The sequence below is a fragment of the Triticum urartu genome, chromosome 3A (genome assembly GCF_056163025.1).
Source record: "Triticum urartu cultivar PI428250 chromosome 3A, HENAU_Tu73, whole genome shotgun sequence".
Classification (NCBI taxonomy): domain Eukaryota; kingdom Viridiplantae; phylum Streptophyta; class Magnoliopsida; order Poales; family Poaceae; genus Triticum; species Triticum urartu.
In genome coordinates this window covers 56,628,132-56,652,885 of record NC_141875.1, presented here as the reverse complement: position 1 = coordinate 56,652,885, position 24,754 = coordinate 56,628,132, and the positions used below count along the sequence as shown (strand labels likewise).

General features: G+C 48.1%; 1 protein-coding gene and 1 long non-coding RNA gene across 22 annotated transcripts; one reads left to right on the top strand and one right to left on the bottom strand.

The window, feature by feature from the left end:
* Positions 1-12,954: 12,954 nt before the first annotated feature.
* Positions 12,955-21,299, bottom strand: LOC125542765 (uncharacterized). Of its 21 annotated transcripts, none has more exons than XR_015618149.1 (6): positions 17,799-20,285; positions 17,577-17,710; positions 15,715-15,792; positions 15,547-15,632; positions 15,192-15,268; positions 14,791-15,026 (listed from the first exon to the last, which is right to left on the bottom strand). It is a non-coding gene; the product is annotated as an uncharacterized LOC125542765 (long non-coding RNA). The 21 variants fall into 21 exon arrangements; XR_015618148.1 differs by having other exon boundaries at positions 15,547-15,629; positions 17,799-20,283; XR_015618152.1 differs by lacking the exons at positions 14,791-15,026; positions 15,192-15,268 and adding an exon at positions 12,955-13,601 and having other exon boundaries at positions 15,547-15,629; positions 17,799-20,283.
* A 140-nt stretch (positions 21,300-21,439) lies between these two features.
* On the top strand, positions 21,440-24,528 carry LOC125542764 (Raffinose synthase family protein). Its single transcript, XM_048705937.2, has 2 exons — positions 21,440-22,770; positions 23,235-24,528. Exons 1-2 carry the CDS (start codon positions 21,550-21,552, stop codon positions 24,360-24,362), a joined length of 2,349 nt encoding a protein of 782 aa, XP_048561894.1. The 5' UTR covers positions 21,440-21,549; the 3' UTR covers positions 24,363-24,528.
* Positions 24,529-24,754: the final 226 nt, after the last annotated feature.

Sequence of the window (24,754 nt, the reverse complement as noted above, 5' to 3'; positions counted from 1 at the left end):
ACCATACATTAGAAGTTAAACATGAAGGCGCGAAAACGTACTAGAACACACAACCGGGTTGAAATTTGGAAAACATTTTTTCAAAATTATGAACAATTTTGAACTGTCGCAATTTTATTTTGATATTCCATTTTTTTGAAAAACGTGATTTTTTTGTAATTCTGAAAAAATTTGAAAATGAGATTTTTTTTTACCAAAATTCATGAACATTTTTTAGAAATTGTGCACAAATTTTTAGAAACAAAAACATTTCTTGAAACTCCTGAACATAGTTTGAAACATATTTTTTTTTGAAATTACGAACAAATATTAAAAGCAAGAAGATTTTTTGAAATTCCTAAACATTTTGTGAAATTGGGAACAAATTTTGAAAAGGAGAACATGTTTTCAAACAGGGGCAGTTTTAAAAATTGTGAACAAATTTTGAAAAATGAGAACTATTAATTTCTTCACATGTTTTGAAAACACGAAGATAAAAAAATTCAAAACAGAGATCATTGTTTAAATTCCTGAACAATTTTTGAATTGTGAACAAATTTTGAAAAAGAAAAAAAATTTAAATTTCATGTACATTTTTTCAAACACAAACTGTTCTAAAAAAATTGTAAACAAATTTTGAAATTGAGCACATTTTTTAAAATTGTGAACATATTTTGAAATTCCAAATAAATATTTGAAATTTCGAAAGAAAGGAACATGAAAAAGAAACAGAAATGCAAAAAAAACTAAAAAGAAAAAGAATTGGAAGAAGAAAAAAAGAAAAGAAACATAAAAAGTTAAAAGGAAATGAGAAAAATAGAAAACCAATTCAGGAACCTTCTAGAAGGTTCCCAAAACTAATAAAACCCGTTGAGAACCCTCAAAAGATTCCCAAAATCGGAACATTGTACCTACTAGATGAGTCGGCCCAATCGCTCATTCAGTCGCCTCCTATGCAAATGAGGCACTAATGATACCGGTGTGTACAAGAAATACGAAGGATTTCTGGGCATGGCATCCGGACAAAAAAAGGGGCGCTTCACAGTAAGCTCCGCTTACAAGTTCATGGTTAGAACAAAGATACAACATGAGAGCTGGCTCGAGGGGGGAAGTGGAAGTTCAGACAATTCAAAGGAGGAGAAAGATTGGTCCTCCCTTTGGAATGTGTCGACCCCTTCAAAAGTTAGGGTCTTTTGTGGAGGCTGGCAAGTCACTCAATACCTACTGCTGATGTCTTGCATAGGAGAAACATGGCACAAGTAAATTCATGCCCTTTGTGCGGACAAGAAGACACTTGGCGACATGCACTCTTGTCTTGCACGATGTCAAGGTGCACTTGGGCACTTTCATATGAGGACCTTGTGGCCCGGATTACGGAGAATGTGGAGCCTAGAGCAAAAAATTGGTTGTTCGAACTTAGTGAATCACTGAGCCATGACAAGTTCACCAAGCTAGTGGTGACAATGTGGTCTATATGGTATGCTCGGCGCAAGGCAATTCATGAAGCTATTTTCCATAGCTCTCATCAAACGAATTCATACATTAATGAGCTCGAACCGCTACCAAGAGGAGATGAGCATCCAAGGATTTGCGACTCAAATTGATAACCAGCAGCGTTGGCTTCCCCCGCCGGCCAATGTTATGAAGCTTAATTTGGATTTTGCGGTAGCTCACCACAAACATGGAGGCGCGGCAGCAGCGGTTTGCCGTGATCATAATGGTGTCTACCTTGGTTCATCAGCGGTGGTGTTCCGCATTACAGATCCGGTGGTGCTTGAAGCATATGCGTGTAGGGAATCCATGGCTTTGGCTGAGGACCTGGATATTCATAACCTGATAGTTGCTTCAGATTGTCAAGGAGTAGTGAAAGACATCAACCATGGATGAAGAGGTAACCATGCAGCAATCATACATGAAATCATATCTTGTAGGAGTTGTTCTCAGTCGTCCAGTTTCATTTATGAACGCATAAACTTTACTTTTGAGGCTCATAATTAATTAAGTTTGTTTGTAGTTTAGGTTTAGGTAGACATGTGTGGCTGGGTACTCCTCACGACCCAGCCAGTGTACCAATGGACATTACCTTGGATCAATAAAGACGACAAGTTTTTTTTAAAAACCGTTTGACACAAAATGCGTCAAAAGTGTTTTTTCAGTACTCAAACAAGGATTTCCCACCATGGCCTCCGGTCACATAACGTCGCTGCCGCTTCCTTGAGCTCGCACCAAGACAGGAACAAAAGCTACGAAGCACCGATACGCCAGAAACTGGGGTATCGGCGTACCGAACGTTGCCGATACGGCGATACGCACGATACGTCCGGGATACGGGTATCAGCGAAGTATCCTATTTTCCGATTTAAAAAAAAAGAAAAAACGTCGATACGTCCGGTGCATCGTCTACGATATGGGAGGGACACGGCAGCCCACTGAAAGGCCCATGACTAACCCTAGCATATGTGCTCCCTCTCTTTTGTTTTGTTCGCACGACAGTCGACAGGAGCTTGCACGAGGGAGCCGGCGCCGCTGGACAAGCCTCCCCGCCGGCCGCCGCCGCAGACTAGAGTCGCTCGCCGCCTGGAGTGGCTCACCGGCGTCGCCTAGAATTGCCTCACTGCCGCCTCAACTCGCCCCCACCGGCTGGAATCGCCTCTTCGCTTGAATCTTCTGCTCTTCTCCACCGCCGTCGCAACTCACAAGGTAAACAACAATTACCCCAAGCCCCTGGTGATGTACTGATGTGTGCTTGATCTTGATGCATGCCAGGCTGCTTGCTGGCTTCCATAGACCGTAGTAGTAGGATCTTGATGTATCTCTCATTAGATAGTAGTAGTACTATATTAATTTGGATCTGATGTATGTTTGGCTGCTTGCTGGCTTCCATGTGTGCTTGCTATGTTGCTGCTTGTTGATATTTGTGGAATAAAATTATTACTTGCTGATGTTGCCGTTGCTGCTGTCTATTGCTAGGGAAGGAGATAGAAGTACAACATGGCATTGCAGGGAGTTCCATGGCAACATTTTGGTCTCATCTCATACATTTTATTACGTTTGCTTTTATTACATGCCATTTTATAATTATTTATATATATACTTGTCATATCGCATATTGTTGTTTCTACAAATTGCCGTATCCCGTATCACCGTACTTGTATTGCCGCACCGGTGTCATCGTATCGGTGCAACGTAGAGCAAAAGCGCCGAAAATTTCCTTGTCGCCGATCGACCATGCACGCGCGCATGGGAGGCACCAGAACAATTCAGAAGATGTGCAAGCTGCAGGCCACGTAGTTTTTTTTGGGCGAGGAAGGCCACGTAGATTATGCTTCTGCAGGATCAGATCCGGCCAAAAGCAGAACGAGAGCTGGAGTACGTCCGGACAGAGGGTGACGAGGGTCGATGGCGTTCGTCTCCGTCCAGAATACTCTACTCACGCAGGTACGTGTTGACCTTCAGGCTTCAGCTTTCGTGCATGGCAAACCTCCAGGAGCCCACGAATCGCAACGGGGATGACACGGATGAGCCCCGAAAAGTTCAGGGTCTGTTCGGTACGCAGGACTTTTGTAGGAAATAGTACAAGAACTGCAATCCACAGGAAAGTTTCCCATACTGCGTTCGGTATGCAGGATTTGGCAGCCATCTTTGGGGCGGATGAAACATCTGGTAGAAGCTCATTTTTGGGGCGGATGCACGAGGCAATGTGAAGGAAAGTAGAGCTGGCCCACCATATGTCTCTGTTGCATTGATATCTAGGACCCCACAGTTGCTAGGTGGAGTGAAAAATCACAAAACTGGCCCTTTGGCCGAAGTTCAGCATGAAATGGTCCTTTTTTGAAAATATTTCACAAAATGGCCCTACACACATGACGCCCGCACCCGGGGCGCCATGCTAGACAGCATAACACCTCGGTCAAGGGCGCCATACTTGTCAGCACTGACTTGCCACGTTGGCAGGGCATGCCACCATGGCGCCCCAGGACAGGGCGCCGTGCTTATGTCCATGGCACCCCTGCTCAGGGCACCATGCCCCTTGCGTGAACAAAACAGAGTCTCCCCTGTTTTCCCCTCCACACACCCTCACTTTCCCCCTTGTCCACCCCGGCCGCCCCACTCAATCCCCTACCTAATGCCCACAAAATTTCGTGGATCGGAGCTCCAAATCGGTGATTTATCCTTCCCTTCGACCCCTCAAGGTATTCTCCATCATTCCTCCTCTTTTTGTTGGTTGAAATCTCCACATTGTGGGGATTTGGGGAAACCCTAGGTCATCCAAATTTGCTATTTTTGTTAATGCATTTTGTTGTTTATGATTCTAGATGGCGAGGATTGTCAATGTGCATCATGTGGACTTTGTCTCCTTTGAGAAGGGAGACGCGGAGTATGGTGACCCAAAGAAGAAGCCGGTAGTGATGGTGTTTCCCACAAGTCCTAGCCTTGAGGAGGTTTTGGTTGAGCTTCGAAGAAGGTTGAATTGGATGGAAGAAAGCGATGGAGTAGACTTAATCGGAAGGTATAATGTTGGGTATGGGCAACATATTCGTTGGAAGATAACGCCTCTTGACTCCGAGTTTCATTGGGAAGCATATAAAGAGAGTGTGTTGGCCTCACAAGATAAATCATTTGAGTTATTTGCCACAAAGGTTGTTCGTGCTCGGCTGCACATTGATTTGAATCGGTGTGCATCTTCATATGATGTTAGAAGCCCGGTTCGAGATTCAACACATGTCACTCCGGATGTGCATGACACAACAATGAGCCAACCTCCAATGACCCAATGTTTGAGCCCCGGCGGGAATGACCAAGTTGATAATGAAGACTTGCACATGGATGGTGGTGAGTTTGAGGGTGATGAATCGGAGGCTTATCTTCATGACCATTATGTTGGTGATGTTGAGGCAAATTGCATGGAAGAGGACATGGACCATGAGATTCCATACAGTAGGTCCTATGCGTGGGACTCAGAGGATGAAGGCCCAGATGAAGAAATAGATGAGGATGGTTTGACGGCTAAAGAAGCCAATGCTTTCAAGAAGGTAATAGGCCGTAGTCACAAGACATCATTGTTTCGTGATCTAAGCCTAGCCGATAAGGCGATTGTTGATGGTGGCACAAGTAAAATTCTTGCACCAAGGTTAACTTCAAAGCGAGATACCAAAGCAAGTGTGTATGGTGTTAGTGAAGGAACAATCTTTGAAAGCTTGACAGAACTTCAAATATGGGCCAAGGACTACGCGGTTAAGTTTCATTGGCCATTCATTGTGGAGAAGTCAAACTCGAAAGTGCGTTATGTGGTCAAATGTGAGGAACACAAGAATCATTGCCCTTGGGTTATCCGTGCAAGATGTGTCAAAGGCGGGCCATAATGGAAGATTACAAGTTCTGTGTTTCACCATCGATGTAGTGGCAAGGATATTGATGATGCTAATGTAAAGGATGAGCACCGTCAATTGACCTCCAAATTCATTGCATATCGATTTTCAGCCTCCATAAAGATACTCCCGACATATCCCATTCGGGCTTTGATGGAGATGGTGAAGGAGGTTTTTGGGTATGAGGTGAAGTATGGGAAGGCATGGAAGGCCAAGCAAGCTGCCTTTGAGATATTGTATGGTGGTTGGGAAGAATCATACAACCGCCTCGCGATGGTGTTGAAAGCGATGGCGGCAGAAAATTCTGGCATGTACTATATGGTGGAGCCAGATGGCGTGAGAACAAGGATGTACAATGATGCAAATGTTCGTATATTTGGACGTGCATTCTGGACTTTTGAGCCATGCATTAGGGCCTTCAAGCATTGTAGGCCGGTTATGTCCGTGGATGGCACATTTCTGACTGGCCAGTTCAGAGGCACATTGTTGATCGCCGTGGCTAATGATGGTGGTGACAAATTGGTTCCATTGGCGTTTGCTTTGGTGTCGGCGGAGAACAATGACAACTGGGAGTGGTTTCTTAGTCTAGTGAAGACCAAGGTAATTGGACCTGAAAGAGAGGTTTGCATCATCTCGGATCGCCACCCGGGGATACTCAATGCAGTGGAGATTGACATTCCAGGACATCCTCGCGTGCACCATAGGTGGTGCATGAGGCATTTTGTTTCCAACTTTTACCGAGCATGTGGAGACAAGGAATTGTCTGACCTTCTTCATGATTGTTGTCTCGCATTCACCACTAGACATTTTGAGAAATTATGGGACAAAGTGTATGCCAAAGAAAACAATGGTGGCAAAGATTTCCTAAATAGGAATCTTGCCGATAAAGGAAAGTGGGCACGGGCTTTTGACAATGATGGAGTGAGGTACGGTGACATGACCAACAACATGGCCGAATGTTTCAACATGGTGCTAAAGGGTGTCCGTGCATTGCCGGTGACAACAATAGTAGAGTATACATTCCAGAAGTTGAATGTCTATTTTCAAAAGTATAGTGAAGAAACATCCAACTTGATGTCCGGGAAAAACAAGGCCAAAAAGATGTACAAGTATCCACCAAAGCTCGTTGTAGTAGTGCAAATACATGGTCTTTGAACTGCCAACAAAACCTTCAACCTTGTCCCACTTATACGCCCATGTAGGCATACGGTCCGGGTCATGATGATCATCCCACCGGTCGTAACCCTTTGGTGTCGGCCGCCCCACTGGCAAGTGCTCCCAACTCCAGATCGATAATAGAAGCATCAGACGACCGATGTTGGCTTCCTTTGACTCTACGATGTTTCTTGGATTCGCCCCCCTACGGCACGCCTCGTCCAGCTACACACAAACAAGAAATATGTCATTACAAACTAGAGAAAATTTCTACATGGTGAACACAATATTATAAGCAAAACTACTTACCTGACGATACAAATAAGCCAATGCCGCCGTACCCCAACTGAGTCCATGCTCCCACCCAGCAAACAACTTAAGCCACATAAAGGAAGCGTTCACGCCGGTGCCGTCAGAGAAAAGAGTCCGACTGACTACATACCACAAGTATGCCCTGGTATACTGCTGCACTGTTTCATCGTCCGCATCAGCCGGGCATTCCCCAAAGTGTTCAGCAATCCAATGATAACTTGCACCGGCGGACTTCCCTTATACCCCTGGCTCCCTCCCTATGAGTCCAACCATAATCTCACGCCATCCATCTGAATCTGTGCTAAAACAAATAGGCTCTCCTTTGATGGGAAGTGCAGTGATCAGAGAAACATCCTGCAAAGTGACAGTCATCTCCCCAGCATAGAAGTGAAAAGTATGTGTCTCAGGGCGCCATCGGTCAACGAGTGCCGTGATCGCACAAGGGTTCATCTTCGGCATCGAACGAGACACGAGTGAGATGAAAGGGAGAAGCCCGGTCTTCCGGATATACTCCGTGTATCGCTCGTCATACTTCATCTTGTCATGAACCGAACCGGACCTCAGGTGAAGCTGATCAAAAACCCTTCCTTCATCTGCCATGAACCGTCCACGATGCAATTGATCATATGATGGATGGATAAGAGAAGCCATCCTGCAAATTACAAATGTATATGGTAAGCCCCTTTGTCATTTGCAAATATCCGCAGTAGTGCAAAAACATACATACATGTGCAACATTTCTACATTAATTCTTCTTCCATACACCGTATATGTGCATATAATTTTCTACAACATAATACACCATATATTTGCACTAATTCTTTCATACACCATATATATGTGCGTACATATCCTAACCAAATTCATAGCATTTTCATAATAATCCTATATCATACATATTGTAAGCCATACATATCCTAAATCACACTAATCCCTACATTATCACACCAAAATCCACTATACATTTCAACAAAAAGATGAACTAGGGTTTCACCCAAATCAATCAAATGAAGAGATTTCAACCAATAGAAAGAGGCGAAAGGGAGGAGAATACCTTCAGGATTCGAAGGGCAACCAGATCCACCAATCTTCGGCTCAGATCCGCAGTTCTAGAGTGGGGAGAGGGAGGGGCGATTTGAGGGGCGCCATGGAGTGGGAAAGAACAGAGAGGAAAGACAGAACGAACAGAGAGGAGAGGGGCTCGGGCGGCGATGTAGTGAAGGGGTATGGTGCCCCGGGCCGGGGCGTCGTGGTACAGCCCATGGCGCCCTGGGCCAAGGCGTCATGGGGCCCAGGGCCAGGCCGACGTGGCAGTCAGTGCTGACCAGTATGGCGCCCTTGACCGAGGCGTTATGCTGTCTAGCATGGCGCCCCGGGTGCGGGCGTCATGCGTGTAGGGCCATTTTGTAAAATATTTTTAAAAAAGGGCCATTTTATGCTGAACTTTGATCAAAGGGCCAATTTTGTGATTTTTCAGCCAGGTGGAGGCACCGCACCACATGCCTTAAAACACACCAACGAGGACAAAACCTGACCATGAGCAGTACTTGTAGGTCCCTTTCTCACAGTACACGAGCTTTGCATTCATGTGCTTCGCCGAACGCTACTCTTTTAATTTTTCCTGTAGATTGTCAATCCATTGTTTTACATATGACATCCTCCGTTTTCCAGTTTCCTACAGTTTTTTAAACCTTTGCTCCGAACAGGCAGTCTTTTTTGGCTGTCGGCCTGGGACTGGGACTACGCATGCACCGGCTTCTGGATTGTTGCGTGGAACCGGCTAGCGAGGGGCTGCTGGCCTTTTTGCCCTTGTACACTAGCTCTCTCGATCGTTCTGGTGCAACAACCATAACCTGCCACGAGGCAAAAGGCAACGGCTGGAGCTGGCCAGGAAGGCCCTCGATTGGTCTGAAAGTTGCTGGCGATCACAAAAGGGAAGAATAAGAGGCGGTACAAATTCCACTCAGCGTAGTCTCGTGTAGTAGTGTGATTTCTCCAGAAAGACTGACAATAACTAACGTTGGCATATTCACACACCAGCGCCACACGTGGTGTCAGTGCAAGCACCCAAGGTTTTGTGATGTTAATGCATCCTTACATCTAGAAATTGAGCACTCCATTTTTTTTTTTTGCAAAACTATGCTACCAAGCTTAGCACTGCCACCAAGTACCTTATGCACAAGGTTACAGGATGTTTTACCTAGATACACAAGTCACAAAAGTCGTAAGACCGAATGGCGCCTCGTTATCTATGAAAACATCATCTCCCACCGAGAATAATGTTTTAATTAGACACATGGTGCTCAAATATGGAGTCCGATTAAATGATAATTGTACTGAAAAGTCCCGGAGACTCATTTTGACTGCATATCATGTGTACAATATTTAGTCTCACATTACTAGGGTGCGGGGACGGGGGAGAGGGAACAACCCTCACCATGCCATTGTGACACAATGTGTTTTTTGTAAGTGAGAGAGTCAAAGCATGAAAGTTGTTTTTTTTAGAAAAGGAGAAGGACCCCGCCTGCTGCATCTGGACGATGCATGCAATTACTTTATTAATTATCCAATCAAGATTTTACAAAGTCATACAACAGTACTAAAGTCACCGTCTAGGCAACATCTGTCGCTACTCTCATATCCAAATGATGTAGGGATGCTGATAGTCTGGGCCTAATACCAAACAGATCTCGCAACCAAACCTAACATCTAATACCCAGACGTCTGCCGGGTATGGGGCACCCACCAGTCCGGCGTACTCCTCAACCAGGACGCCTGCCGGGTATGAGGCCGCCGCAGCCACCTGCCACCAATCTATCTTCAGTGATGTACTGCTGCATCTACCTTACCCGGTCTAGCTGTCGTTGACGCCACCACGACGCCAGACAACGCCACCATCCTGCGCTCATCCATCATCACACGCCCACCAGCGAGACCCCGCTGCTCCATGCCGTCGAGACCCGCCGTCGTCGACGCGAGAGAAGGCACGCCACACCACCTCACGCCTCTTCCATCCGGCACCTCTCCACAAACGATGCCCCCAATAGGGAACACGATACCGCGGTGCCGCCATCGTCTGATCCGGAGATCTTAGGATTTCTCCCAGAGCGGCACGAGCAGGTTGACGATAGTTGCTTGACGATGCCTTCATCAAGGTAACGACGTACACGCCACCATCGCCCGCCATGACCGGAGTCGGCTCGGTTTTCACCGGCGACTATGTCTCCTCAACTCGTCGTCGGTGCTAATAGTGGGATCCAAGATCCGTCACTACCAGCCTGGCCAACCGCCTTCAGTGGAGAAGGCAGCCACCACCACCATGCCCGGGCCAAGAGACCCGGACGTCCTCGTGCCGCGAAGATTACCCAGGGGGATCTCCTCTTGCCGTTGTTCAGATGAGGCGCAGCCGCAGTGGATCTCGATCTAATCCCCTCGGGCCCAGATCAGATCTCATCGCAGCCAAAATCTCATACGCCAAACGGCCGCTGGAGATCTCCTGGCCACCGCCAACCCACTGCGCGCTGCCGTTGGAGGAGGAGGGAGGTGGACGCTGCTGCCCCCACGCGTTACCACTGGCCGAGGACTGCGTCGTCGCTGTCGCCGCCGCCTCACCACAGGGGCTTCGCCCCGCGGCATCATCAGCGACGGCGGCGGTAGTGGGAGGCGATGGAAAGGGCTGAGGGCGGTGTGGACGGGGACTCCCCGGGGGCGACGCGGTGCCGCCGCCTCGGGGGAGCAGTCCAACTATTCCGATCCTTCAAATTGGGGGAGAATTTCACTTCCCCGGCCTCTGCACCAACTAGGGATGCATATGACCATTTTAGTATGAGTACGAAGATAAACATGGTCCTCAGAATTTTTAAAATGTATATCAGGATATTTTTTGATGAGTGGTTCCACCATACACCAAACTTGATCCTCAATAAATAGAAAAAAACCCCTGTGCATCACATGTTAATTCTAGGAATTGAACTCGGGTCGTTAGGCTGCACAACCGCATGCCCAACCACTGAATTATCAACATAGACAAACTACACATACAATACATTACTAAACAATAAACACACATATCTAGCCATCTGATGCACATCTTTGCAACTTCTAGCTCTCTGGAAAGGGAGAACCCTGGTTGCTCTGGGTTGTGAGGAGCCCGCCTGCCAACCGGTTAGAGTGGTTGTTTGCCGTATTGGGCCCACATTCCCTTTAACCATGGCGTGTTTGTAGCCCTTCTAGGTTATGTTCCATTGTGGTTGTGCCTTAGATTGAGGCTCTGGAGATCAATCATCGAGAAGCTTGGGCTCACGCACATGGACACCTCCGATTAGCAGTTAGAAGTAACCGTCACTGAGTGGTGGCAAAAAAGAACCGATGACCGCAACCCTCACCGCCACGCAATGGCTTCCCTCACCATACTCGTTTCTTGGACCATTTGGAATGAGAGAAACGCCCGCGTATTCCGTCGAAAATGCGCACCACCGCCGGTCCTCCTAACCAACATTTTAGAAGATGCTAAACTTTGGGTTGCTGTTGGCGCAAGACAGCTAGGGAACATCATATTGTACGAGTAATTGTCATGCCGCTTATTTGTGAATGCGTTGTAGAACTCTAAACTCTACTCTTTCTTTTTTAATTAAAGAAGCAAATCTTTTGCCTCCGTTTCAAAAAAGAAAAGATTGGAAAAGCTTCCCTCACTAACCAGATAACTAAATGCAGTTCCCAAAAGCCTATCTTTAATCACTCGATGTAAGTTTCCGAGTGAAGTGACGCGATACCCTCTTAACTAATGACCATACTTGTTCCTTTCCCGCAAAAAAAAAACCTAATGACCATACTTAATTCACCATCTTGGTTGACAAAAAAGAATGCAACCTACGCATCTGTATATTTCCTTGTTAATTAACTTAACTTGTGTTCATTTTTTGAACAAGTCATCCAAAGTGGAATGGAAATAAACCACCCGTCTAACCATCCAACCATTTGTTGGTTTTTAATATCCATTCAATACATATATGTGTTTGCAGTATGGCCCTGTAGGCCTATTGTCCGACTCGACTTGTTCGATCACCAGAGGTTCACTAGAAGCCATAGTTAGACGGTTTGAAATATATTTTTTGGTTTCGATTTGAAGTTCAGCTACATTTTTTTTCTTGAGATGGCTTCAGCAACATTTTAGTCAACATATATTTGATTTGAAAGTTTGTGTTTAAATTTTAGTCCAATCTAGGATGGGATTTTCTCATGGACAAGCCGATAGTGCTAGCTGTTTCTATCGATGTACATATCACAACACGGAGACGTCACGTGGCTCTGGGCATCGACTTATAAATTCATGAAGACCGTTTACAATCTCTCTGTTTGGCGTTAAAAGATTAGTGGTACGCGGTGCAACAACCCCGTATCTTCGCACAGACGAATGCTCAAGGGTCAAAGTGTTAAACAAGGCATGCATGATCCTAGCACCGCGCAACTGGGCCAGTGGCGATCGTCTCACGTACCACGCGTCGGGAACAGCACTACTACAGTACACTAGTATAATGCCCGTGCGTTGCCACGGGCCTTCTAATATTTTTGTTGGTTGCATATTGAAACATGATGCCCTTCAAATTTCACATGTGTAGAAAAGATTTCCAGTAACAGTCGACTTATATACTTGATGCAATGTATTTCCATTTTCCCACTTCACTTGCATCTCCATTATTTCTTTTTAGTTGCAATGTATTAAAAATGTAATTTGGCAACATATACATGAAGAGCATAAAATCATATACTTCCTCCGTTCTTAAATATAAGTTGTTTTAGAGATTCCAATACAGACTATTTGCGGAGCATAATGAGTGAATCTACACTCTAAAATATGTCTATATACATCCGTATGCAGTTCGTATAGAAATATCTATATAGACTTATATTTAGAAACGGCGGCAGTACAAAATAACCCAACACACTCTTGTAACGAATAAATTATTATTATCTAGAATATAAATATAATGATGATAAAATAATTGCATGTATCTTGATTATGAAAATAAAATAGATAAATATACTTGTCTGTGCTCGTTGGAATATCAGCCAACAGAGAATATAGGTTGTGAAATGCTATTTCAAGTGCGTTATTGAAGTCCCTTGAAAATCTCAGTAATTTCAATATCTCATAGCTTTATTCTCTACCAAATGTGATGTAGAGTGAGTCCAAAATATATACATGGTATGCATGTGTGGAGTGAGTCGCATCCTGCTTTGTAGCAACATAGGACATTCTCTAGATCACTTGTTTGGCTATTATCTTTAGAACAATTTTTGCTATTTCTAGAATATCTGACACTTCTCTCGTGGCATAATAACCACTCCTCTCAGTTCACAAGGGAGAAAGGAAAAGAAGCTAATCTGTTCTAGACAAATAAACAGCCTCCCTCAAAAAAGGAAAAGCTACTCCACGCCTCTCACTACACATGCACAACACACATCCCTTATCCCCACCTCACAAGGCACAACTTCAGCAACTCACATGGCATAGTCCCGCTTTCTCTCCCTGCCACTGCTCCTCTTGTCCCGCCATAGAGTCATCTGCCGGCTCCTCTCCCAGCCTTGGTGTCAGCCATCGCTTCCTCTCCCTGCCACTACGTAGACCACCACCCCCTCTCCTAGTCTGGTTGATTTGTACCCTTGATCCGCGATAGTTGCCGGCCTAATGCTATTGCCTACAGGTAGTGGCTGGTGGACCACGCCCGACCGAGGGAAGCAACAACGGCGCCGTAGGTAACAGGCATACACACAGTCGGTGGGCGCCTGAAACAATGCCATCAAACATGCATGAGCAACGACCTCGATCATGCCTCCCTGTAGGTTAATTCTTCCCCTTTCTTATCGTGTTTTGTTAGAGGGATCTCAAATGAACTATTCATATTCGGCAAAAGTAATAAACAAAAAAATATTCACATGTATCTCTGAAATAAAAACTGCGCAGCAAATTTGCAGTGAACTTCATGGCCAATAATGAATTTAATTGTTTATAGGACAAATTAAGAAAGAATTTCTCAGAGATAGTAATAACTGACCCAGTAGTCAATTGTTGATTGGAAATGTATGCTAATATGGCTCGGAGATGCAATAGAACAACTGAAGGATTGCACTTGAAGATCAAATATGATAACTCTGAGCAGTCTATGGTCACAAGTTGTTTAGGCTCTGGATCTCAAGTAGCAGCTCTAACAGGAAGGGAATAAAGTGAACTACACTTCACAAGAAACAACAATATTGGATTTCTTGTTATCTTGAATACTACCAATTGGAAAGCAAAGAAGAGAATATTTTCAATTATTTCTACTGTCTAGCAATCGCAAAGGTTTAAATGTAACATCAATAGCAACTAATAGTTCACTTTATTCCCTTCCTGTTAGAGCTGCTACTTGAGATCTAGGGCCTAAACAATTTGTAACATCAACCAGTAGAATCCCGTGCGTTGCTATGGGCCTTTTAAATTTTTTATTGCGTACATATACTAAGTAGATCTATGACGCATATTTGTATCCTAGAGTCTGCACATATTTTTCATGTCTAGATGAGTCTTGAATAGACGACGATCGTGTAGATCAATCTTTTCGAAATGATATAACAAGAAGAGAAGAAAAGGTGTAACAAAAAAAGGAAAGGAAAGGAAATGCAGATCTGCTGGGCCTGGGCTGCTATGTATGCATCTGAAGGAAAGAAATATCAGGGAGATTTCTGATTGATGGTTGATTGTTTTCGTTTTGCTGTAAGGAAGTGGGTCTGTCGAGGCCTCACATGAGTCCATCGTAACAAAAGGAGCGGTGTGGCATCTATTTGTAGCGGTGGGTCGAACGAGATTATTAGAGCCAAAAACTAACACTAAAACTGGACATGGGAGGAGAGGCATCCATTCCTAAACAAACCGGTGGGAGTGAGGAATCGCTGCAAGGGAAAAAACCAAAGGAGGTTAGGATCGAACGAGAGGTGGTGGAAGTGGAAACAAACTCCCCTTTAATAGTAGGCCATAAATTCGGTAGGCAACCTTTTACAAGGAAATATCACGTATATTTGTTGAGATGAATGATCATTAAATTCCATACAATTTCTCTCCTAAGAATATCTAAGACATGAATCTTAAGAGCAATAGTAATTGAAGAACAACAAGCAGCTAGATGTCCTCGATGGTGACACAACAGTTGAGGTTGGGGGTATGCATCTTCATTTCTACGAGAAGTCAAACATTCAGGACCAATCCGTATAGGAACATGCATAAGAAAATAAGAGTAATCTGAAAATGTAAGGATTGTATTATTTTGTCTTCCTGAGTTCGCTTCCCAGTGAAATATCTATCATTTCTTTTTATTGCAATATCAGAGCCCCTCCACTTACCATTTTGTTTTTAGTTACAGTTCCAAGTCCTTCCTTCAGCATATGATTATTTCTGCATGACTAATATGCTTCTGCATCTGCATATGATTATTCTTTTTTGATAAGTTGTCAACAGTTTAGGCCATTAACTAATGATAACACTGAGAGGCAAAGCGCAATTGAGCAAAGTTTTTTTTAGCAAAGAACAACTCCGTACAATAAATTGGCAGGAGTCCTAGATCCTCCATGAAAGATACTATTAAATGCTTCAAAATATATAGTTCAATGCACATAAAAATAATTAAGCCACTAATACCATGATGCAATTATTTATTTTCTTGATATAGAATAGTAAAGTACAAAATTGGCAGTTTACCATTCACATGTAGAGATCAGAAGCTCTTCGGTTAAACTATCTTTGGAAGCTATTTTCTTGACTTGAAGCAATACCCTACAAAACTACTTCACAAAGAGGCTCAAATTGTCGCTGATAGTCTACATGCTACGCATAAATCACGGAAGGGGCAAACACTGATAGCATTACCATTTGAGCCTCTTCTATATCTAGTCATAGTATTCCAACTATCCCAAAGAAAGAAGTATCTGAAAGCTGCACTCTAACCTGCAACAATAAGGGGAGAAAATTAGAAACACATAGGCTAGATAAAATGATTGCCATGATCTTAAATAAGCAAGCAATAGAGCAGTGTCGTTCCCATGTGGAGTGAGAGTTGGGCATGAAGATGTTGTCACAGGCCTTGGTGATCATGTGATGCTGCCCTTGAGCAGCCAGTGATGAGGCGATGGAGGATGTGCTACAGATCGGCATTTCATGCAGGCCCAACCCACATGGCATTGTGGCATACACCACATGGTACGTCCAGAACGCACACATGATGGTCACCGGGCTCGCGTGCTAGCGCGTCCCCCAGGTCACAAGCCGCCACCGAGATGGCCTCTTCCCTAATCCGCGCCCGCAAGTTAAGCCCGCGCTTGCGCCACACACGCCTCCTGCTGCGTCCGCCTCTCTGTCCACACCGGCATCTTCTTCTGCAGGTTCTTCTCGTGCAGCCGCATCCCGTCGTCTCCACCAGAGACAGCACCGAAACTTAGTCCACCCCTGGCCCCGGCGAGCGCGCTGGAGGCCACCAGCACCACGACAGTCGTAGCCTCGTAGGACTGCTTGCATGGTAGGGCTCGATGATTGCAATGGAAGATGGCTAATTGGAAGGCGGGGCGGCGGGGATGATGAAAGGGGATCAGCGGGAACTGCGGTGGATTGGATGAAGATTGATTTGTGAAATCCGCTGGGAATGTGTCGGTCAAGGCAAGGCAAGTTTCGATTCTGTTATGCTTTTGCAAGGAAAGAGTAGGATGGGGAGGGATCGGTTGTCATGTCATGGGAGTGAAATTTGAATGGAAACAAACAGACGGGGTGCGGTTTGTTTGGAAAAAATCGGCAAGGAGATCCTTCCATCGACGATGGAGCACTGCGGGGGAGGAAGCGAACGATACCAACGACAACGTATGAACGTACCATCACAACCACAGACTCCTCCAACAGTTTAAGCCATTTACTGAACCAATCTAACTCACAAACTTGTAGACAGAGACATCAAAGCACTTGTTGAATTCGCGACATCAATTGAACGCGTACGCATCAATTCTTAAAAGAAACTGATAGTTTAAAAATGTATACATTGTGAAAACTAATAACTACTACCTCCGTCTCTATTTACATGGCGCCCTCAGGTTTTGTGTTTGAACATTGACCAATAATAGATGATTCACATGTCAGAAAATATATATACTGCTGGAAACTATTTTATAATAGAAATTCAATGGTATAATTTTTATGAACTAACCCAGGATTAGTTGGTCAAAAGTTGAACCCGTAAATATGTGGGGGCATGTAAACATAGGAAAAAAGGAGTAGATTTAATGGTGGAAAAAATTCATGCTTGCAAGTTACTTACTGTCCGTAACCTTCATTGAATCAGGTGAATCTATACTCCAAGACAAACATAAAATGTTGCATAAAGTAGTGCCACACTAAATACAGCCATGCCATGGCTGAGAAATCAGCTGCACAAACACCAAACTGTTTTGGTAAATTATTCACTATTTCAAATCGAAGAAGGGGGAAACGCATGAAAGACAAACACCATAGATAACAAATAAAACCTGCAACGCTTTCGTTGCAGACCCCCAAGCAGCACTTGAAACTAAAATTTGCACATACCGCAATCCACATCCCAACAAATCATGCTAGTCTAGTACACAAAAGCTCCAAGAAGAAAGGCATTAACTGTAATATATTCAGAAGTTGTCCTGTGTAGCCGTGAGATTAATGAGACAAGAAATCACGAGTACAGCCGAGGTTTCAGAAAAACAGTACGGAATCACCTTCCTTGGCATGATGCCTCCAGCTGCAGGTAGTAGTGCGAAAGAGATAAGATGCCAAGGATGACAAGTGACATCATGCAAGCCATTTTAGAAATTGCTCCATACTTGCATACTACAAGATCCTTCAGCACCATCTGTAATGGCATCAGATATCTGAACGGTAGAAGCAATATGACAGATTAAGAACTTGGTAACATTAAATGTGGAACCAAGGCCATGTACCTGATTAGTCACACGCCCCTGCCACCTGTCGGATCCACGCGACAGCTCTGCATACCAGTGAGGATCCAATGATGTCATTGCCTGGCTTCATAGGAGGGATCCTACAGCCACGCTTGCGCCACACCTCATCACAACTGTGTCATGACGTCTTGTCCACGACGAGGGGGAAATCCGCCAGTCCCGTTTCCTTAGCCATGACCTTCCCTGGACATAGTTTGCTCATAGCAACCTTCATGGCTCTGTTTTGATCTACAGAGCCTCGGCACACTAATGAACCAGATAACAACCTTGAGACATACAAATTATCTCAATCTACCTACCTGTCAAGATGGACTTCGGCGCCAGCCCACTGATCATATTTAGGAACTCAGAAAATATACCCACTCGAAACTCTCAACTTGCTCATACCTCATAAAAAGTCCAGCTAATATAATGCTCTGGAAATGATTGTTCACTTCTATAAGAAGGTCGAACGGCATGTCCTACATATTGGTTCGTTATGAACCAATTGTTGTCATTCGCGCGCAACAACCTGATCAGCGACCGTCACTGACATATGCAAGACCGACGGTTCTCTGCCTCTAGCTTCCCCTGCATTAACAAATCGGAACACCATTAGGTCCATAGTCTATGATGTACTTACAAATGGTGACATTATTCAGCAATAAAGTACGCAAGACTCAGTGAACACCGCAAAACAATCTCCTGCATGGATTCACTCTCCTCTGCATTTAGTCTGCTCTTCCCATAACGTATACCAAATTGTCCGGCCTAATAACATTCTTTGGTTCCTCGGCATATTTCCTGATTGACTGCTCATATTCACTCTTTTACGAAGCTTGCCAAGTTCTGTCTGGAGGTGCACTACCAAGGCGAAGCCTGAAACCATTTCTTCAGTTAACAAACCAAGCGTAAATGAGGAGTACGCAAACCACGAAATATGTCAGTATATTTAGTGGCTGCACCCCAAACAAGACAATATGCTCCTTTGCTGGAACACATTCAAACAGAGCCTGCAATTCTATGCAGCACACACCGTACAGAATCGGTGGTTCAGAGATAACTAAGAAGAGCAGAAACTTTTCTTCATCTACAAACAGAATTCGAGTAGTTGAATGAAAGATTAGAGACAGGAATGAGGAGGCAGCCTCGATTGTGAAGACCTGTGGCAGGAATGGGGGCTGAGCGTGCTCATCGGTCGTCACGGCCACGCCGGCGGCGTGTGAGATCGGAGCCGACGGCGGCGACCTGGTGATCTGCGACGGCGGCATCCTGGTGATCCGAGGCGATAGCGGTGGCGGCGTCCCGCCGATTTGCGACGGCGGCGTCCTGCCGATCCGCGACGGCGGCGACGTCCCTTGGATTCAGCGGCAGCGACAGCGGCGTCCCACGTTTCCGCGGCGGCGGCAGATGGGAGCGGAGGGGGAACAGATGGCGGCGGAGGAGGAAGACTGCGCCGTGCCCCGCCCTTCCCCGAGGTTCTGTGGCGGCGGCGGCGGCCCACAAGTGGGGGGCCTCGGATCTTGGTGGAGGCGGCATATGGCAGCGGAGGAGTGGGATGCCCAAAAACCAAGGCAGGCAGGCAGGGTGAGGGGCGGCGGCGGCGGAGGAAGCGGGAGGCGGCGGAGTGGGATACGAGGGAAAGAGAAAACACAGCGAAAGGGGGTGGATCGAGAGGAGGGGCGAGAGGAGCGTGCGTCAAGGGGATCGAGAGGAGCGTAGGTTTTTTTAGTGCGTGGGGAAGGGCGAAAAAAAACCAGCAAAAAAAAATCGGACGAAAATGATGGGACAAAAATAAAACCCGAAACGCGACCTATCAACTGAGACATTAGGAGTTTAGATAGATTAGATGGCGCCGGTCGGTGGCTTCGCACCAATGAAAAATAAAAATGGACTGTCGGCCGAGTCGTTCTGTCTGGGCTCGCGGCAGAGCGCCAACGCAATCCCGCTGAAAACGGAGCGGATAGGGCAGTCTCACCGGCCCGTTCAACTCGATCTGCGACGTGAGAGAGGAGCGAACAGGTGGCCGAGACGCTGACCCATGGCGCTCAGGATCGAGGGTGAAATGAACACCTGGAAGAGCTGGCCGGGACAAGACGTACGGCGCCATTGGCCATGCTCCATACGCCCCGGACAGACACCACCGGCCACGGCGCGCCAAAAAAATAAAAAGACACCGGCCACGGCCAGCGTACGCAACACACGCAGACTGAATCCTGCGACGACTAGGATCCACGCGCATCACCGGCCAACCCCGACGGGCGCGTGCGTGTCGCGTCGAGCCTCCACCCGGGGCCCGCTCTCCTATATATTTGAAGGAAGCAGCTCGATCACGACTGATTTAAATTAATCAGCTGGGCACACATGGTCTCAGCTACTCCGACTCCGACTGGTACGTGGTACAGCAAGAGCAAGTACCGGTCATTGTTGACGAGGTCGGCGCAAGAGTTAACCGAACGGGAGCATGGCAGTTAACTCACGACGCCACTCATCGTTCTTGGTGAACCACAACGTATTTGCTTGCACCGCAAGCGGCAGCAGGGCTCGTCAACGTCACGGTTAAATGTCGATATAACGGATTTGGCTGAAACGTTGTCAAAATTGACTCTTGGATCGGCCGACTTGCACACCGGCCAAATTAGCTGCTCGAGTTTGGTGCATGCTTACGTGCCTCCGGGACAGCGACAGGCACCCCCACCCGGGCGCGGCCACGCGAGCATCGTCGGCGGAGGAGAGCGTCGACGCGCGGCACTTGCAGACTAGTTTGGACCTGTGGGCCACGGCCCATGCTGAGGAGTAGCGGCGTTCTGCCTGTGGCCCACGGCCGATTGCATTCTAGAGCCGGGGAGGATCTGTCCTCTTCTGGAGAGGCCTGGACGGCTGTGTTTGGTGAATTGTCAAGGCAGCCCGGTTTCCTAAAAAAGACGACGCTTTTTAGTTGCCGCCAAGACATGCACGTCCCCCACTTCGCACACGTCCAAAGTGGACGTGTCAACCGCAGGCCTCGCGGCTGGTTATTGGAGTATAGCCATGCACCTGGCCATGCCATGTATCAGAAAAGAAAATGTTTTAAAAACGAATATATTTACACATACAGAAAACGTTATTGGATTATACGCCAAGCATGGAATGGAAATACATCATCAATCAACGGAAAATCGCACGGGTTCGATTCCTTACATGCGCCATCAGCTATTGATCGCCCGAGATTACACGGTGCGTGAATACCCAACGCAAAATTGGCCTCGTGGCAAGGAAAGCGATATAGCAGAGAGGAGGAAACAAATGTGGAGAGGATAATTAGCACGCAGAAAACTCGATCGCCGCGTGATTCCACTACGGATACTACATCATCAATCTATTACATTACATTACATTATATCCTTATCCATCATAAAAATGGATTTCCAAATCCAAAGGGAAGAAACACCCAAAGGAATGGATGGATGAATTAGCGTGCGAAGCTTCGCGATTTTATTAGGGCGGTGAGAGGTGCAAGTTTTTTTGTCCACGAGAACAAGAATGCGAAAAGAAAAGGAAAATTTCGCACCGCCAAAAAAACATTTCCATTCGGAGGAGCAGAGCTTTCCTTGTGGGCCAGACGCAAATCCCCTATAAATCCAGCGCCAATTGGCTGCCGATCAACTCGCCAAAGCACACAACACGAGCTTATAGCAAAGCCAAGCATACGAAAGCAGAGCAAAACCCTCCAAGCCTCCACCGCAAGCGAACCGAACACCGCCGACCGGCCATGGCCCCCAACCTCAGCAAGGCGACGGACGACCTGCTCGGCGACGTGGCCGTCGACGGCCTCAAGCAGTCGCCGCGCTTCACGCTCAAGGGCAAGGACCTCGCCGTCGACGGCCACCCGGCCCTCCTCGACGTCCCCGCCAACATCCGCCTCACCCCGGCCTCCGTCCTCGTGTCCGCTGCCGAGGTTGCTGGCGCCACCCACGGCAGCTTCCTCGGCTTCGACGCGCCGGCGCCGGACAGCCGCCACGTGGTGCCCATCGGCAAGCTGCTCGACACGCGGTTCATGAGCATCTTCCGCTTCAAGGTGTGGTGGACGACCCACTGGGTGGGCACCGCCGGCCGGGACGTGGAGAACGAGACCCAGATGATGGTGCTCGACCGCGCCGCCGACCGTCCCTACGTGCTCCTCCTCCCCATCGTCGACGGCGCCTTCCGCGCCAGCCTCCAGTCCGGCGAGGACGACCACGTGGCGCTCTGCCTCGAGAGCGGCTCCTCTGTCGTGAAGGGCTCCGTGTTCCGGAGCGCCGTGTACCTGCACGCCGGCGACGACCCGTTCGAGCTGGTGAGGGAGGCGGCCAGGGTGGTGCGCGCCCACCTCGGCACCTTCCTGCTGCTGGAGGAGAAGACGCCGCCGCCGATCGTGGACAAGTTCGGGTGGTGCACCTGGGACGCCTTCTACCTCAAGGTGCACCCGGAGGGGGTGTGGGAGGGCGTGCGCGGGCTGGCGGAGGGCGGGTGCCCGCCGGGGCTCGTGCTCATCGACGACGGCTGGCAGTCCATCTGCCACGACGACGACGACCCCGCCGACGGCGCCGAGGGCATGAACCGCACGGCCGCCGGCGAGCAGATGCCGTGCCGGCTCATCAAGTTCCAGGAGAACCACAAGTTCAGGGACTACAAGGGCGGCCTGGGCCTCGGCGGGTTCGTGCGCGAGATGAAGGCCGCGTTCCCGACGGTGGAGCAGGTGTACGTGTGGCACGCGCTCTGCGGGTACTGGGGCGGGCTCCGGCCCGGCACGCCGGGGCTGCCGCCGAACAAGGTCGTCGCACCCAAGCTCTCGCCGGGGCTCAAGCGCACCATGGAGGACCTCGCCGTCGACAAGATCGTCAACAACGGCGTCGGGCTCGTCGACCCGGAGCACGCGCGCGAGCTCTACGAGGGCCTCCACTCCCACCTCCAGGCCTCCGGCATCGACGGCGTCAAGGTCGACGTCATACATGTGAGTCTTTTTCACAAGTTGCAAATTTTGTCGGCAGATTTTGATGGATGTGATTAGCCCAGAATGTTTTGCTTGCATGCCTTTGAATAAAATATGTAGAAAACATAAGCGGTGCAGTGCACCATCCATGTGATGAGGTTCTCGAGCTATCTACAAAAACCGTGTAGAAAATGTACTCCGCCACAAATGGTCCATGACGGTAGACGATTTGGAACGCTATCCTTTTCTGCTTTTATTAGTACCAAATCCAATCTTGTTCAACTGAACCATCCGGTGACCTGACCTGGACGGTAGGATAGATAAGTATTTGACATTTGACACCATCTTGAAACGTGTAAATAGAACAGCCAAGAAACTGCTATAACTTCTTGATGTGACTTGTCACCGACAGAAACAAATAAAAAAGATAAACTTGACTGTGCTGACTTTTTTTTCTGACGGTGCGTGTGCGTGTGCGTGTGCAGCTGCTGGAGATGGTGTGCGAGGAGTACGGCGGGCGGGTGGAGCTGGCCAAGGCCTACTTCCGCGGGCTCACCGACTCCGTGCGCCGGCACTTCGGCGGCAACGGCGTGATCGCCAGCATGGAGCACTGCAACGACTTCATGCTGCTCGGCACGGAGGCCGTGGCGCTGGGCCGCGTCGGCGACGACTTCTGGTGCACCGACCCCTCCGGCGACCCCAACGGCACATTCTGGCTGCAGGGCTGCCACATGGTGCACTGCGCCTACAACTCCCTCTGGATGGCCAGCTTCATCCACCCGGACTGGGACATGTTCCAGTCCACGCACCCCTGCGCCGCCTTCCACGCCGCCTCCCGCGCCGTCTCCGGCGGGCCAATCTACGTCAGCGACTCCGTCGGCAGCCACGACTTCGCGCTGCTCCGTCGCCTCGCGCTGCCTGACGGCACCATACTACGCTGCGACCACCACGCGCTCCCCACCCGCGACCTCCTCTTCCTCGACCCGCTCCACGACGGCAAGACCATGCTCAAGATCTGGAACCTCAACCGGTTCTCCGGCGTGCTCGGCGCCTTCAACTGCCAGGGCGGAGGGTGGAGCCCCGAGGCGCGCCGGAACAAGTGCTGGTCCCAGTGCTCCGTCCCCGTCACCGCGCGCGCCGGCCCGGCCGACGTCGAGTGGAAGCAGGGCACCGCCCACCCCGTCGCCGTCGACGGCGCCGCGCACTTCGCCGTCTACTTCGTCGAGGCCAGGAAGCTGGAGCTGCTGCTCCCGGAGGAGACCGTGGAGATCACGCTCGAGCCGTTCAACTACGAGCTCCTCGTGGTGGCGCCCGTGCGCGTCGTCTCGCCGGAGAAGGACATCCGGTTCGCGCCCATCGGGCTCGCCAACATGCTCAACACCGGCGGCGCGGTGCAGGCCTTCGAGTACAGCGAGGTCGACAACGGCGAGGTGACCGTGGAGGTGGCTGTCAAGGGCGCGGGGGAGATGGCGGCCTACTCGTCGGCGAAGCCCAGGCTGTGCAAGGTTGAGGGCGAGGACGCCGAGTTCGCGTACAAGGACGGCGTGGTCACCGTGGCCGTGCCGTGGTCCGGCTCGTCGTCCAAGCCGTCTCGTGTCCACTATGTCTATTGATTGACGTCTCGGGCTTAGCACGTTTCGCGTCCAAATAATTTTATTTTAGGCGGAGCTTCGAATTTGTACAGCTCTTATCTTATGGTTTTTTTGTTTGATTTACCTTTTTTCGTGATGAGGATTTCATCTATCTAAACCGAATCAATAAAATCTCTGGTTTTTGTTACGAGTGAGTATCTATTTCTGGTTTTTGCTTATTCAGCGTTGTGTTTAATCTGGCCCTCAAACGTCCGTTGACTCGCCCGGGCACCCGGGTGGGGGTGCCTGTCGCTGTCCCGGAGGCACGTAAGCATGCACCAAACTCGAGCAGCTAATTTGGCCGGTGTGCAAGTCGGCCGATCCAAGAGTCAATTTTGACAACGTTTCAGCCAAATCCGTTATATGACATTTAA

Excerpts from the sequence above, each read along its gene's own strand:
- LOC125542764 (XM_048705937.2), top strand. The coding sequence starts at position 21,550 with ATGGCCCCCAACCTCAGCAAGGCGACGGACGACCTGCTCGGCGACGTG. Across the intron at positions 22,771-23,234 it reads TCAAGGTCGACGTCATACAT|CTGCTGGAGATGGTGTGCGA; the intron begins GTGAGTCTTTTT and ends GTGCGTGTGCAG.